The 15,689-nt window shown below is 42.7% G+C and overlaps 1 protein-coding gene across 2 annotated transcripts; it reads right to left on the reverse strand.

Moving 5' to 3' along the window:
- Positions 1–124: 124 nt before the first annotated feature.
- foxh1 (forkhead box H1) lies at positions 125–15,376 on the reverse strand. 2 transcript variants are annotated; one of them, XM_028804283.2, is made up of 4 exons: positions 14,908–15,376; positions 10,967–11,612; positions 10,167–10,271; positions 125–2,611 (listed from the first exon to the last, which is right to left on the reverse strand). In XM_028804283.2, exons 2-4 carry the CDS (start codon positions 11,504–11,506, stop codon positions 1,628–1,630), a joined length of 1,629 nt encoding a protein of 542 aa, XP_028660116.2. In that variant the 5' UTR covers positions 11,507–11,612; positions 14,908–15,376; the 3' UTR covers positions 125–1,627. The 2 variants fall into 2 exon arrangements, with proteins under 2 accessions (XP_028660116.2, XP_028660117.2); XM_028804284.2 differs by lacking the exon at positions 14,908–15,376 and adding an exon at positions 14,812–14,897.
- Between the last annotated feature and the right edge of the window lie 313 nt (positions 15,377–15,689).

A 15,689-nucleotide genomic window follows, 5' to 3' on the forward strand; every position in this document is an offset into this window, starting at 1 on the left:
TTTCTTCCACTTATACCAGTGGCTTTTATATATTTGTAAATAATAGTTTTACAAACCATGAAGAAAACCCTCATCTTTTTGTGAGCAAGCATAAAGCAAGGTTCCTCCCACTATTTTTAAAAGCAAAAATAAAAAGAAACCACACACAAGTACAATATAAACTCTTCCAGCAGCAATGGATTTTATTTACAGGTATTGCACAGACTGGTTTGGAACCATAAGGTGACAAAGCAAAATCCTTAAGGAAGGATTCATAAAAAAAACACAACTTTAAAAGCAAACCCAAAAACACATTGCACTCTCCATGAGAGGCAAAGCAAAAAAATAAAAATCAAGTTTATGATTTAAAATTAAATCCCCAGGTTAAATTCTAAAAACTGAATGAATTATAAAGAGAGTGGTGTGGTATTTTGACAGGTTGACCACAGTGGCACAAAACTCTCTGCTGCAGCAATGTGGTGGATGTTTAGAGGTGCCCTGGATACTCAGATTGCCTTAGGATGCCTAAAAGAGGGCGAGGTGGCAGGCTAGTCCATCACTAGAATTTCTGGGGCAGCCTAACCATCCACCTACCAAAGTAAAATTTGCTTAAAACCATAGAGTACAAAGGCAGCAATAAGCTGCTTTAGAGCATCTTCATACAAGGAAAGAAACTGCATGCCAGTCTCCAAATTCTTACCAGTCTGTCTTGGCACCACTCACACACTGAGCTATGGCAGCCTCTCACATCCCTCACTCATTGCCACTCAAGTGTTTATATTAGGTTTTGGTGTAAAACACATTTTCCTGCTGCACTAGACTGTACAACAACCAGTTACCAAAAATTTAAAAAGAAAAGGTTGCCAGTACCAGTAGCAAGAATGAATCCTCACACACTCCCAGGTGCTACTATTTACTAGAGACAAGAGTTCATCTCATTATTTAGCATCACGTTAGGTTGGGGAAAATCGAGAAAAATCTGATCTTTCCAAAGTCCACAGTATTTGCTTCTCCATTTGGCCAGGCTGATTACTGGTCTACCCAGGATAGCAAGCCCTGCATTTTTTTGGCATAACTTTAGATTTGAGGAGTCAGAGTGGCTGGCAGACCACACTTAAGAGCATCTCGCATCAAAAGCTATGCAGACAGTTTGGAAATCCAGCTCATTTATATTTTTCCTCCCCATAGAAGATACACTAGTCCTGGCATAAAAGCACAACCCCCCACAAAACAAACACTATACAAACACACACACACACACACACACATAGAAGCCAAGACAAAACCTAAACACAGGCAACTATAAAATCCAGTCTTTAAAATAATCTGCTCTGCAGGAGTGGCCTTCAGAGGCCAGTGGTAAAGTGCCAACACAGAAATGGGCAACTAGTGCAGGCACCCCCTGCACAGGGTGCAGAGCAGCCCCCCATTCGGCAAATTTGTAAACATACATCCAATATTAAAAAAAAGCTGCTCTTCAGAAATTCATTGAGAGCATAATCTTCCCGATTTTAAGACACTCTGCAAGCACAGCAGCAGAGACCAAAGACGATATACAAAAAGATCTATTCTTCTCAACCTTGGCAACTAATGTTTTGATACCACCAGTCTGCCCCCCACATCCCCTCCCCCAAACCCCACTGGTAGCTCAGAATGGGTTATACCTAGGAAGTGTCCCAGCATGCTGTGCAGCTGGAGCATTATACTGGCCAACTTGGGAAACGGGAGGTTCTGGTACCAGCACGTCAAATACACTCTTATTCGGTGGCACAGACTGCAAGAGGTTGTCTAGGTCCATGAAGAGATGGGGTGGGTGGTGACGATAGGCTTGCAGAGGTCCAGTTGACGGAGGCAAAAGGGACCAGTATCCAGGGCCCATATATGCAGTCTGGGGAGGCCGGATGTTGTAGAATGGTAGACCTCCCAGTTGCAGAAGTGGGTTGTTTGAAAAGCGCATACTTGGAGGTGCCACCGCATTTGGGGGGGCGTATTTTGCATAGGAGGTAGGAAGCTCCCAGGGAGCAGAGCACCTCCTCGAGGATTTCATGGGGGTGGCACAGTCATCACAGGCATCAGAATCTGATCCATCATCCCCACCCATCATCTCCCTGGATCTCTTTGAAACCAGTCGACCACTCTGCCAGCTGGAATCATTCTCGGAGGATGAAGAGGAAGCAGGACTCACTGTACTGCCAGAAGTGCTCCGGGATTCTGTTGAACAGCTGAGGGCTGAAGGTTGTCTCGCGTAAGGATCCGGGAGAGGCAGTTCATTAACAAAGGGCCTTGCCTCCAACTTATTGCCATAAGCCTTTGAAGGCTGGTCCAAACTATTTGTGGCAGGCTTGAATGTGTGCAAAAGAGAGTCAATGGCAAAAGAGGAGTCCAGCTTTGGTCGATACATTTCATTGGCATCAATCCGGTTATTGGCAACTGGCACAATAGGCAGCTCACGCTGCTCCTCCAGGCAAGACTGTTCATGCAGAATATAAGGGGATAGGTCCTCAACAAAGATGGCCTCCTCTTGCCGTGATATTGCAGTATTCTGCCTCTTTAGAAGATCTGGTGGCACTCTTGTCACATCAACAGCCCAGAAGTTTCCTTTCCCTTGTGGCCTGTTTGGATCCTTCAAAACCTAGAAGAAGGAAATTGACAACTTACTTTGCTTCAATGGCCAAAAGAAAAACAAAAACACACACACACACCTCCAAACCTACTTATTCTAATACAAAGTCACAAGAGCCCATTATGGGGGTGTCAGGTGTACAAATAGGGAACCATTCTGGATAGGGAGCCAGGCAATTACTAGGGACATATACTGTAGATTCATTCAACCTAGCAATCACATATACAGTTTTGGGTGGAGGGGTGAATCTGATAAAGAAACAACACATATAAATAGCAAATGCCAGACTAGGATTAGAACCCTGGGTTGGCGCCCTGCCCGGGATTGGTTCCCTGCCTTGCGCCCTGTGTTGACTGGGATTGGCTCCAGCAGACCCCCTGTGACCCTGTGTTCGGATTCAGCGGGTTGGAAAATGGATGGATGGATGACAACCCTTTGCAGAAGGTGGAGCAACAATAAAACCGGAGATATTCCTACAGTCCTATACTTCAGGCACCTAGCTGTAACATTGGCCACTTAAGTTCCTTGCCAATGTGGTTTTATGCTACAAGAGCTAAAAAAGATTGTGTAATTTTTTTAGATGTAGAGTAACAATTTTTACATTGATTACGTCAGACTTCATTAGCACACTTGGTCCTAGGCAGTTGCAACATCCTCCAGGATCGGTCATGTAATGCAACATATCCAGCAACTCCGTTCAACTCACCCTGATAAGACCTAATCAGGCCATTTTGATTCAAGTCATAGTGGTATACTCGCTGTGTGTGCGTGAGAGAGTTGACAACCAATGAGTGCTCAGCCAGAAGTACAATGTATGTTTCACAGCTAGGAGGAATAAAGAACTTATTAGACAATCAAGACTCTTGTCAGGTCCCCATTTTACACACTATGACAGAATGGAAACAGGGACAAGACCGAGGCAGAATTTGCCTTCCCTGTAAAGCCTTTGCTGCTTTGGACACCTTGTTTAGGATGTTTTTTTTTAAAGAAAAGCACTGTCACCTTTATACCTATCCTTTGCTATGTACGAGTGTCCTCATGAGGACTCACCCCTCAGGTATGTTATCGGTGGTGGAGGGTTCAGGAGGCTCCTAGAAGGACCTGGTATCATAGAGCCGACCCACACCATCACAGTAACATACATCATTTTTTGGTGGTGGATCCCTTTAAGCATCTATAGTAAAATCGCTCCAAGTACAACATGCAGGCAATAATGACCATTTATCTCGGTCTTAATATTTGAGTGAGGTTAGAGGTCAACACTGGGTCACAACTCAAATGATTTGGGTAGCATCACTTTATTTCCCCCCCTAACAGTTCCACAGTGAATTAACACCTTGAAAGACATCTGTGAAATTTCCCACTAGAAAAGCCATTTATACCCAATTTGTCCCATTGCACAAACAGCTTAAAATTCATACTTCTGATGCATTGTGCAGCCCCAAGCAATTCACCTAAACTTATACCTCAAATAAAACACCACAACAAAAAAGTGTCAGTCTGTCTGGCTGCTATGTCACTGGGCGATGTCAGACTACGTGATCCACTCTGGACTTGCTCCACTTAAGTAAATGAAATCTGACTTGGGTTTGGGATTCACTGGAATAACATAACATGGCCTTTATGTCCCACTATAACATACATAAAATTATATATTTAATTTAAATTGCATTTAAATTATAAGCTACTCCTTCCTGGACTGTTTTTACCACGCAAGCACTGCAAGATAAAAAAGAAAGACTTAAGGTCATAAAAGAATGTCGACTGGACTGGCAATCAAACTTTAAATTTTCCAAGTCCTAGCAACACAGGCCATACTATATGCCCGGTTTTAAACTGGGTTCTCACGTGGCACAAAAGACCCAAGCGAGAGCCCAGTGACGGGTGAAGACTGCAGCTAGAACTCAACTATGACTGCAATACCCGTATGTACCAAGTGTTCCAGAGTAGGAAAATGGTCTTAACTGGCCTACTCTTGGGAAAACTGATAACAATGCTATTACTCCTAATGTTACCAAGATTTAGCAGAGCTGCCCCAACTCCCTAGGAGCTGCCAGAAGATGGCATTCAGGCATTCAGAGACTGGCGCACACATACTGGGAAAGGTGGAATGTTTTGGAAATGCTGGACAGCAGTGAACTTTTAAAAAGATCGGAGCTAGAATGTTAAATCTTGTACGACAGATGATCTCCATTTTTTTTTTTTATTCTTTTGCCATTTATATAGCACTTTTCTCACTACTCAAAAAAATTGCTCAGCAATTGCAGGTTGAGGGCCTTGCTCAAGGGCCCAACAGAGCAGAGTCCCTATTGGCATTTTACATTTACCGCAGTCTCACCTACATATACTGGTAATGTTACATTTTTTGGCCATGAGAGAGAACCCAGTTTTGTCAGAAGCAACCATTTCTGTGAGATACACAGATTTATGCATTTCCACTCCACATGAGGTAATGTAAAGCAAGCCGCGTTCAGTCCGTGTGATTGACAGCACACACAAAGATCACTGTCCCAAGTGTGGATGAGCTTGCATATGCGAGTTACACACTGACATTTAAGGATACATAGTGCGAGATCACTTGTATTATTGTTAATGCTGTAAATTAGCAACAATCACATGCAGCTTAAGCTGATGTAACATTAGGAGACTTCTAGTTGGGGAGTAGGTCAGATTTGTTGACTGGTGTTGCTGATCTCCTTGCCAGAACATGTTAATTTTCGCGACTTAACAGAAATTGCGAAGCATGTCGGATTTAATGATTGTGTGTGGACCTTCAAGCCCAGTTCGCACCCCTTTTTCTGACTGCTAGGAGCTTGCTGCCCATCAGAACCCCCAACCCCATTTCCTTCTGTCATGGTATGTAAAAAACACAGACAGGCAAGCTTCTCTTCTGGGAGGTCCAAAACACCTGCTGCCCTTAATGTGTTGGAATAAACACATTGAACTTCCAGATCAGCATTCATTGGTGGTCAGCTCTCATGCACACACAGCCCACCCCTACAACTAAAGGCAAAAATCAAACCCGTTTGATTTTGTCATAGCAAGATGCAGAGTAGCTAGAGTGAGACACTGGGCACATCACATTAGTCCTTCACGGGAGCATGCCTCCGACTGGCTAAGATTATGTTAGGTTTCTTTATTTAGTCATGTTTACACAGGAAAACATGAAATTTGCCTTATTAGATGCAACTGAGAAGTAACAGACAGAATGAAATAAAACAGACAAATAGAAATAAGAAAGGTTAAGGTGAGGCAGTTAGATAAAACATATCTATACCAAAAAAAAAAAAAAATATATCAAAACCATAAACATTATCTCCGATATTTCTTATTGAAAAGTCGTATGGCACTAGGAAGAAAGGAGTTTCTGGAGCGATTTGTGTGGGTTTTCAAAGCAACTATCCTTCCCGATTTACTGAAGTTTAGTTCTACATGTAATGGATGTCTGTCATCAGTTGAGATGATTTCCAGTTTCTTTAGCATTGCCCTCTGACACACACTAGTCAAATCATCTACATCAGCCCCAATAACTTTAGCTGCATACTTCGTAATCTGCTGGAGCTTTCAGTCCTGGACCCCCTTGTGGCTGCAGGTTTTTGATGCAGTCGATTTCTCCTCTTAACTGGACTTCTACCTTAACTAAGCAAACCGTTATTTCCCAGTTTGTTTTTGCATCCATCTGGCAATTACAAGCTGGTTATGCCATTTGTAATGAATGAAGCAGGAATGCAAGTTAGATGGAGAAGAATTCATTCTTTCCCTTTTATTCATCTGTCAAAATAACCAGAATATTAAAAATTTACTAATTAAGCAAACATGTGGACAACACTGAAGTAGCTGCCCCTTTCAGACTCATGCTTGCTGGTTTGTGCTCTGCTTGCTTTCTTAATTGCATCTGAATAATGACAAATTACCCAAAAAAGTTGAAAGTATTTAAAAATGAAGGAATAAAAAAAAAAAAAAATTGTACATTCTTGGTTAATTTCTTTACTTTAGCAATTGTAATCCGATTATAAAAACGTACAAGTTACTATATCTTCACTTTCGGCAAATCAACCTGTTATCTCATCCTATTATATTTGCTGAACAAACAGGCCCAGGCCTAACGTTATTCGTTTGTTTGCCTCTTTTGTAAGTCACTTTGGGTAAAAGCATCTGCTAAGCAAATAAATGTAAATTTAAAATAGCTTAATTTGTACAAGTGTAAATCTGACACTACTGCACTTTTCAAAATGATAATTTAAAGGGGGTGGCACAGTGGGTAGTGCTGCGGCCTCGCAGTTAGGAGACCTGGGTTCGCTTCCCGGGTCCTCCCCGTTTGGAGTTTGCATGTTCTCCCTGTGTCTGCGTGGGTTTCCTCCCACAGTCCAAAAGACATGCAGGTTAGGTGCATTGGCGATTCTAGGTTGTCCCTAGTGTGCGCTAGAGCAGGGGTGGGCAAAGTCATTCCTGGAGGGCCGCAGTGGCTGCAGGTTTTTGTTCCAACCCAATTGCTTAATAAGAAGCACTTATTGCTCTAGAAACACTTCTGCTTCATTTTAGTTGTCTCCCTCATTAAGATTATGAACCCTTATTGCTTATTTAAGTCTTAAACAGCTGTATTCTCGGTTTTTAATTACTCCTTATTAGCAATAAGATGCAAATGATAAAGAAACCAGCAGTTATCCATTTTGCTTGTTACCCTTTACACCTGTGTGTATTTATCGTGCACTATTTGGTTTAATTAAATACTTGGAAGGAAAGAGAAGGGAAAAAAGTGAAGGATTGAGAATTACCCATCCATTTTACACTTCAAAGTATTTGGATGATATCCTTAGAATGGAAAAAAAAAAAATCTAGGATATGAGAATGACTTGACATAGCAGAGTTAAAGCACTAAGAAGCCATGAGATGTAATTATTGGCAAGGATTGTTTTCCAATTAAGCAACTGGGTCGGAACAAAAACCCACGGCCACTGCGGCCCTCCAGGAATGACTTTGCCCACCCCTGTGCTAGAGTGTGTGTACCCTGCGGTGAGCTGGCGCCCTGCCCAGGGTTTGTTTCCTGCCTTGTGCCCTGTGTTAGCTGAGATTGTCTCCAGCAGACCCCCCCCCCCCCCCCCCCCCCCGTGACCCTGTAGATGGGATCTAGAGGGTTGGATAATGCAGCCACTGCGGCCCTCGAGGACCGGAGTTCGACACCTGTGCTTGTTTTCATTCTAACCTTCATTAGTGAGCCATTTTTTACTGCTAATTAACTTCTTTTTGCTCTGGTTTAAACTTGACTCAGGCCCCTTAATTGTTTCTTAGTAGCCAAACAATAATGAGACATCAAACAAGCCACCATATGACAGAAAAAACAGAAAAATCAACAGATTTGGAAATGTCTGCTGTGGCAGAATGGGAGCAGGAACAAGCCATTGAATTAAATAATGGGCTTAACAGCAAGAATCGGCTTCTTATTAAGAGACTGGTTGGAGTGAAATTGGTTGGAGTTTGAAATCCCAGTTCAGCTGGTCATCTGTTGGCTCGTTTCACCTCTCATTTCTGTTTGGCTGCCATTTAACGAAGAAACAAATCAATTCAGAGCACTGAATCCTTAAAACACAGGGCTATTGAAATGAAGGGAAAAGGAGTTAATTAGCAGTGAAAACTAGTCACTGATTAGGAAAAGGGTCAGAATGAAAACCTGTAGCCACTGCGGCCCTCCAGGCCCAGAGTTCGATACCCCTGGGATAATGACTTCCGGCCTGTTGCTCTAACATCACATGTGATGAAGACCATGGAGCGGCTGCTGCTTCACCACCTGAGGCCACAGGTCCAACACGCCCTTGACCCTCTGCAGTTCGCATACCAGGAGAAGGTGGGAGCGGAAGATGCCATCATCTATGTGCTACATCGATCCCTCTCCCACTTGGACAGAGGCAGTGGTGCTGTAAGAATTATGTTTCTGGACTTCTCTAGCGCCTTCAACACCATCCAACCTCTGCTCCTTAGGGACAAGCTGACAGAGATGGGAGTAGATTCACACCTGGTTGTAAGAGAGTCCACGATCCATGCCAACAGACCTCAGTATGTGCGTCTCGGGAATTGCAGATCTGACATTGTGGTCAGCAACACAGGAGCGCCGCAGGGGACTGTACTTTCTCCGGTCCTGTTCAGCCTATATACATCGGACTTCCAATATAACTCTGAGTCCTGCTACGTGCAAAAGTTTGCTGATGACACTGCTATCGTGGGCTGCATCAGGAGTGGGCAGGAGGAGGAGTATAGAAACCTCATCAAGGACTTTGTTAAATGGTGCGACTTAAACCACCTACAACTGAACACCAGCAAAACCAAGGAACTGGTGGTGGATTTTAGAAGACCCAGGCCCCTCATGGACCCCGTGATCATCAGAGGTGACTGTGTGCAGAGGGTGCAGACCTATAAATACCTGGGAGTGCAGCTGGACGATAAATTGGACTGGACTGCCAATACTGATTCTCTGTGCAAGAAAGGACAGAGCCACCTGTACTTCCTTAGAAGACTGGCATCCTTCAACATCTGCAGTAAGATGCTGCAGATGTTCTATCAGATGGTTGTGGCGAGTGCCCTCTTCTATGCAGTGGTGTGCTGGGGAGGCAGCATTAAGAAGAAGGATGCCTCACGCCTGGACAAACTGGTGAGGAAGGCAGGCTCTATTGTTGGTATAGAGCTGGATGGTTTGACATCTGTGGCAGAGCGACGGGCGCTGAGCAGGCTCCTATCAATCATGGAGAATCCACTACATCCATTAAACAGTATCATCTCCAGACAGAAGAGCAGTTTCAGCGACAGACTGCTGTCACTGTCCTGCTCCACTGACAGACTGAGAAGATCATTCCTCCCCCAAACTATGCGACTCTTCAATTCCACCAGAGGGGGTAAATGAACATTATTCAAGTTAGTCTGTTTTTTACCTGCATTTTTTATTACTCTTTAATATTTTTTGCTGCTGGAGTATGTGAATTTCCCCCTGGGATTAATAAAGTAAATCTATCTATCTATCTAATGGATGGATGGATAATTTAAAGGTAACAGACTGATTGAAATAACCTCCAGTCACAGGGAGTCCCTCTAGGACTGAACTTGAACCACTGATGTAAATGAGGCTACAACAGGAGAGAAAAATGTGTTCTTCTCCTGCTACTTTGAATATTAAATGCCACCTTTTTGGCGGAGAACTCCTTGCATTATCAGAAAGTTACAAAACACATTCACAAGCATCATTTTTATAGATCGAGGGACAATAAACTCATGTCATTCGTCAAACATAAGCTCTGCTTTGCTGGAATGGGTGTGGGATGCTTCATATCCGCTTCTCATGTCTGGGGTAGGACTAGTTCATATCCTGGGCAGACTTACTGCAGTTCCCCTTGGGGTAATTCGGAGACTCTTGATAAATTCAAGCATAGATCACGGTGTTACAAGGATTCTTTGGAATTGACCATTTCATCGATTTTTGGAAGATGGAGGAAAGGGGCGAAAAAAAAAAACCCCACACACACAGACCTAGTTATTAAAATTAATAACCACTTCCCCACCCACAAGAGTGCCACCTTACCTTAACAAAGCAGTCGTAACAAGACAGGTTGTGACGAACCGAATCCTTCCAGCCCTTGTATTTGCCTTTGAAGAAAGGGAACAGCGTGCTGATCTCTTTGAAGATCTAATGGCATACAGAGAATAAGTGAGAGCCAAGCCCTGGCACAAGCAGCACCTACAGTAGTTGCAGGATAAATTCAGTATTATTGGCACAATGTGCCAGGATTCATTCCTCTTTAAAATATTAGAGATTAAAGCCAAGTGCAGCCCACATTTGTTAAACGTGGGCACACCACACCATTGGAAGCATGTTGGGGAAGCTGTTTGAAATAAAATGAAGATAGTCTAAGAGGGTGGGGGCACACACGATATTACAGAAAGCAAAAATTGACTTTATTGAACAGAAGTTAACCAGTCTTACAATCTATGTCTCATACTGATAAACTTCACCACATCATCATATCCAGTAGTCATTTCCTAAACGTCTACAGCATAGAAATTAAAGTCACTTTTAAAGTCTCATGATGTACAATGATAGTTTTAAAAATTAAGCAACTGCTTAAAATTTCAATTATTCTTAAAATCTGTTTAACTTTTTTGAGAATCGATTGTAAACCACCACCATGATAAAGCCACAACCCCATTGCCATGTTAAATCCACGCCATTAACTCCAAAGTAGGAAACCACAAAACAGTTCAAATTAAAATGTACACCCATGTCTAAACTCAGACGCTCCTCAGTCGGTACACTGAACCTCAGCTACTGGTCAATGCAACGCAAATCACGTCCATCACCAAAGGTGAATCCGCCACACTCACCTGAGACAAGGTCAACTTCTTCTCTGGCGAGTTCTGGATGACCATCGCGATCATGGCCAAGTAGGAGTAGGGTGGCTTGGGGTAACGCTTATAGTTTTTCTTCCCTTTCTTAAGATCGGAGTTGTTCTCCCCGTCCTGGTCAGCAAGCTGGCCCTGCGGCCCGAAGTTCAGGGGGCCGGGCTCAAAGTCGTTCAGTTTCTCCTCCATCGACTTCTGCTCCAGCTCCAGCTTTAACCTCTCGATGGGTGATCCGGCTGTGACCGCTTTCTTCTCTGTGCGTAGGTCCATCGGCCATGGGCTACTAATGGTGCTCCACGGCAACGAGGGGCTAGAGGCAAAACTGTTGCGCAGAGCAGAGTTGGTGACAGACGAGACTCGCGGGTAGTCCTTCTGCGTGGACTTCGGGGTCTCCGGCTGGAGCGGCTCGGTGCAGTCGCGGTGAAGGTTGGCGGGGATTGGGCTGAAGCAAGGGGAGGTCGAGGGCAGGTAGGCGAAAACCGGCTGCCCTAGAAAAATGGTGGACCCCCAGTGTTTTGTCATGCTGATGCAGGCCAAAGTTGGTCTCGGAGGGGTGTGTGTAATTTGGAGAGGGGGGGTTGGGTAGGGGGTAGTGCTCCTGTAGGCAGACTGCTGGCACCAGGGGATGCTGTTTGGAAAGCAAACAATTAACAGTTTCATGTTAATCCCGTGGCGTAATCAGAGTTAGAATAGACGGCTATCTCAGAGAATGAATAAAGTGACGCCGCGGGAGCCCAAGGTACAGAGACTCGCATTGTCACACACACACACACACACCACGCACTGCCGACCCCAAACATCTAGAGTCAATTTTCACACAGACCGAGTAAAGCCCCCCCCCTACACAAATGAGATGCAACTTTTGGATGGTTTGAAGAAACGCGAGATGGAAGATAAGACAACGGTGAGGCTGTGGAGGAGGAGGGAATTCTTTTACATTATGAGATCTACTCCAGCGATTGTAGGTTCAAGAATGTTGTAGTCAAGTGGCCGCCTTGAAACCAAAGAAGCGTAAATCGTAACTGAAATAAGACGGACATGGCTGTACCTTTGTAGTGTCACGCTTTGGATAAAACCACCAACTAATGTGAGGAGTTGCAGATGTCGAACTAAAAAAAACCCTGCTGTGTATAGAATTGAAATTGCGTCCAAAATACCGTTTACTGTAACGTCGTTAGGAAAATCTTAAATTGGCCGGTGATCGGATGTCTGCATTCTTAAAAATAATGGTTCTTTAAATGGTACTATATGGTTATTTACCATGCTGGGTGGCTCTCCATAGCTCCATTGCTTGACCAGGTACCGTTTCATTCTCGGACAGGTTCTTTGCATATGAAGTGGTTTTTATGCATTAAAAATGTCCTAAAAGTTTTTCATATAAAACAAAAACACACGTATGGTGGGCCGATGAACACGAATAGTTTAAGAAAACCCAGACTTGGCTTGTGTTACTGGGCATACGCAGCGAGAATCCTTTTAATAATTTGATCCATTGATATTTCAGAAATCTGTGACCATCTATTTGTAGTTATTCACTGGAGCCTGTTCCAGATCTAAATGAATGAAATTTCTTTCTGGAACCTTTCATGTTAATGGGTAGTTCTACTATGGCATTGCTCTGGCACCTTTAAAAAAATAAAATAAAACAAAAGTGCCTTGCACCAAGAATCGCAGTTGCTCAAGCGACTGAGTAATGGATGTAAACCTGCTTAATTCAAACATTTAAATAAACGATAGTGATAAATAAAATCGTGGTTGTTAGGTTGCCGGTTTTTAAACCCACTTTGTGACCCTGACCTAATCATTTCACTCCTCAGACTGTATGCGTTTTAGTAAAGTGCCACTACACTAAATAGAAGGGGTTTAAAACAGCACATCACCTCTTTAAAGACTGCATAACCAATTTCACTAACAAAGAACCCTTTCCCAAAATGAAACTGTTCTTTACCAAGCAGAGCGCCGTTAAAGCCTTTTTTTTTATATTATAAATAACGTATAGGGATGTTAATGAAAACCCCACAAAACACAAGCGGAGACCGTGCCAACTGCAGTTGGCCCCCGAGTGCGCTCTGGTACTGTGAGAGAGCTGCGCTAACCTCTGCGCCACCGCACTGCGCTCGTCAAAGTCTATATGCAAATAAGAAATCCTTTACAAATAAGGGTTCTAAAAATGACACTTCCTGGTTTGCGTGCTTTCTCCACGGTTGGATTTGAAAAAACCTTTTGTATTTAGCAGAAAGAAATTTAGCAAAACAAATTTTAATATACACAAGAATCATTAGGAGATGCAAGCATCCGAAGCAACAGAGAACAAGATAAAAACCAGAGCAAGAGGGAGTAGAAGTGGCACAGCACACAGTAGGCCTACACCTAAAAAATCCTAAACTCTTACTTCAATATCGGCAATCCCTAAGAGATACTAACAGTTCTAAAATGTTTAATGAGGAGGTACGTTTTCAAAAGGGCCCCAAACAGGAGTAAATGGGGTGCAGTTGGAAGACACAATGGGAAATCTCACGTTGTGGAGCAAGGACGGAGAAGCGCATCGTCCAGTCGGACACAAAACAGACCTGCAGCGCATTAAAGCTTTCGGCTTTGCCCCCATACTGTATACTAGGCTACCCAGCATGATATTAATAGAGCAAGATCACCTGAACTTAACTTGTGTACAGCGACAGTCCTTTTAGTATCACGAGCCTATTATATTACAGGCTTCTTACCATCTGTTCAAGGTCATTTCTAGAACCTTCATGGGGAGGATTCCTATGGGAGTCGAAAACTCTTCAATAATTTCGCAGTGAAGAACCACCTTCATTTTTAAAGGGCGTGTACCACCGGTCTAAAATTAACGACATCGTATACACACAGTAAAACTTGTAGTGTTAAATTACCATTTATTCCGTATATGTAGAATCATTGTGTTCAAAATGTACACGTTTAAGGGTTACTTTAACACTGCAAGAGTCATTTTGGCAATGGCAGTTGTGCGGTGTATCGGTATACAGTCCCGAATGGTCCCGGTCTGTTCAAGCGATAATATTACAGATTAGGTAGCATTTATCGCAACCTCTTAATCCGAGCACCGTAACCTTGATAAATTTCATTATGAGCGATACAAGTAGAAAATAAATCGTATTAAACAGTCTAATGTTCAAATTCAACCCTGGTTTCCCCCATTCCCGATTGTTTCAATTTGAAGAGCTCCTGACTTAATCCTCTCGTACTCGTTCAATTATTAAACGGGATTTGCAAATTAGAATTTTTTGAAGTTTTTCATTGACAACATTTATAAATTCACCCTCGCCCTTTTGGCTAACTTTAAGCAGCCATAACCTTTATTAAAGGCTTCCTAATAATAAAGCTATCAACAATAAGTTACTTTAATGTGCCGTTTTATTAAGGTTTTAGTAGTTTTTAGCCGACGAATCCAAATCTAAATCACAAAACACTTTAGAATCTATATGTACTTTAGCTAATAAGCACACCATCATCGTTAAAAAACAAAACGGCGATTCAGAACAAAATGATTGAAGCACCGACTGACGGCAACGAAATGATGAGGTGCTCATGCAGGTGAATTGCGCATTATTAGCGTTTACAAAACCGCATCTCCACCCGCACAATCTACAAAAATGGAAAAGCGGATACTTAAGAAACGCAGGGGCTTGGAGATGTCGGAATAGAAAAGAGGGTCAAGGTTCTGTAAATGCGCGTCTTTGCTTCGGCGTAAGCAAGGTGGCTATCATTCAAGTAAGTGTATTTAACAATCATGTTAAGATTTTCCACTCAAGTTGATGACCTAATGGTGTAATGCAAACAATATTTACCTGCACCCCGAAAACCATTCAGTTTCTCATTTGCAAAGAAATTCCCATGACCACCGTTAAAGTGCAAAAATGCTACAGAAGCATTTCCATACACACCTTTACTTTATTACGTCAGAGAGAGCATCAATCCACGTATGCGTTCGCCACTCCAAGCGAGCCCAGAAGAAAGTTACAACACTCGCACTTCCAACCTGCCTTCAAACGTCACGCTGCACACCTGACACGAGACTTAATCACCCCACCCGCACCTGAGAACGCCCGACTGAAGGACCGTTAGATTGGAATGAGGCTCGCCCACCAGTCTATTAATCAATTACACCATTGCTCCGACGCTTCTTACTCGAGCGGACTTCCAATTTGGCAGTTTTAATTTCAACCAAGAAGGATGCAACACAGAAATATTTATTTATGATTTAAACTTTAAAAAGGTATATTTAAAATATAGCTTAGGATAGTAAGTTAACTGCGCAGTCAATCAATAATTTTGCATTTTTGAGAGCGCTGCTAACAGCATGAATATTCATTCGAAAGACGCTTTACGATAAACCGAAATAGTTTTGGAAGAAATAAAAAAAGGTTAACACTCGATCTTGATACAATGCGGAAATCCTCATTCTCCATTCAAAAATAATTTAAAATGTGTGCGGGTCAAAGACAAAATTTTTCTAATCATAAACATAAAATAATAAGTCGTGATTATGACATACATTTTTTTTGTTTCTTTCATATAACAAAGTGATTATGACTTAGTCGAAATTATGAGACCAGAAATCATAATGAGATGCAAAGTGGATACCGGGAAATACCAAGTCACGCATTTCAAAAAGATTGACCTGAATGTGTGTTTGCATGTATGTCCAGTAAACGTTAACATTATA

This window comes from Erpetoichthys calabaricus, chromosome 6, assembly GCF_900747795.2.
Source record: "Erpetoichthys calabaricus chromosome 6, fErpCal1.3, whole genome shotgun sequence".
In the NCBI taxonomy this organism is placed as follows: Eukaryota; Metazoa; Chordata; class Cladistia; order Polypteriformes; family Polypteridae; genus Erpetoichthys; species Erpetoichthys calabaricus.

Excerpts from the sequence above, each read along its gene's own strand:
- foxh1 (XM_028804283.2), bottom strand. The coding sequence starts at position 11,506 with ATGACAAAACACTGGGGGTCCACCATTTTTCTAGGGCAGCCGGTTTTC. Across the intron at positions 10,272-10,966 it reads AGAAGTTGACCTTGTCTCAG|ATCTTCAAAGAGATCAGCAC; the intron begins GTGAGTGTGGCG and ends GTATGCCATTAG. Across the intron at positions 2,612-10,166 it reads GTTACGACTGCTTTGTTAAG|GTTTTGAAGGATCCAAACAG; the intron begins GTAAGGTGGCAC and ends TCCTTCTTCTAG.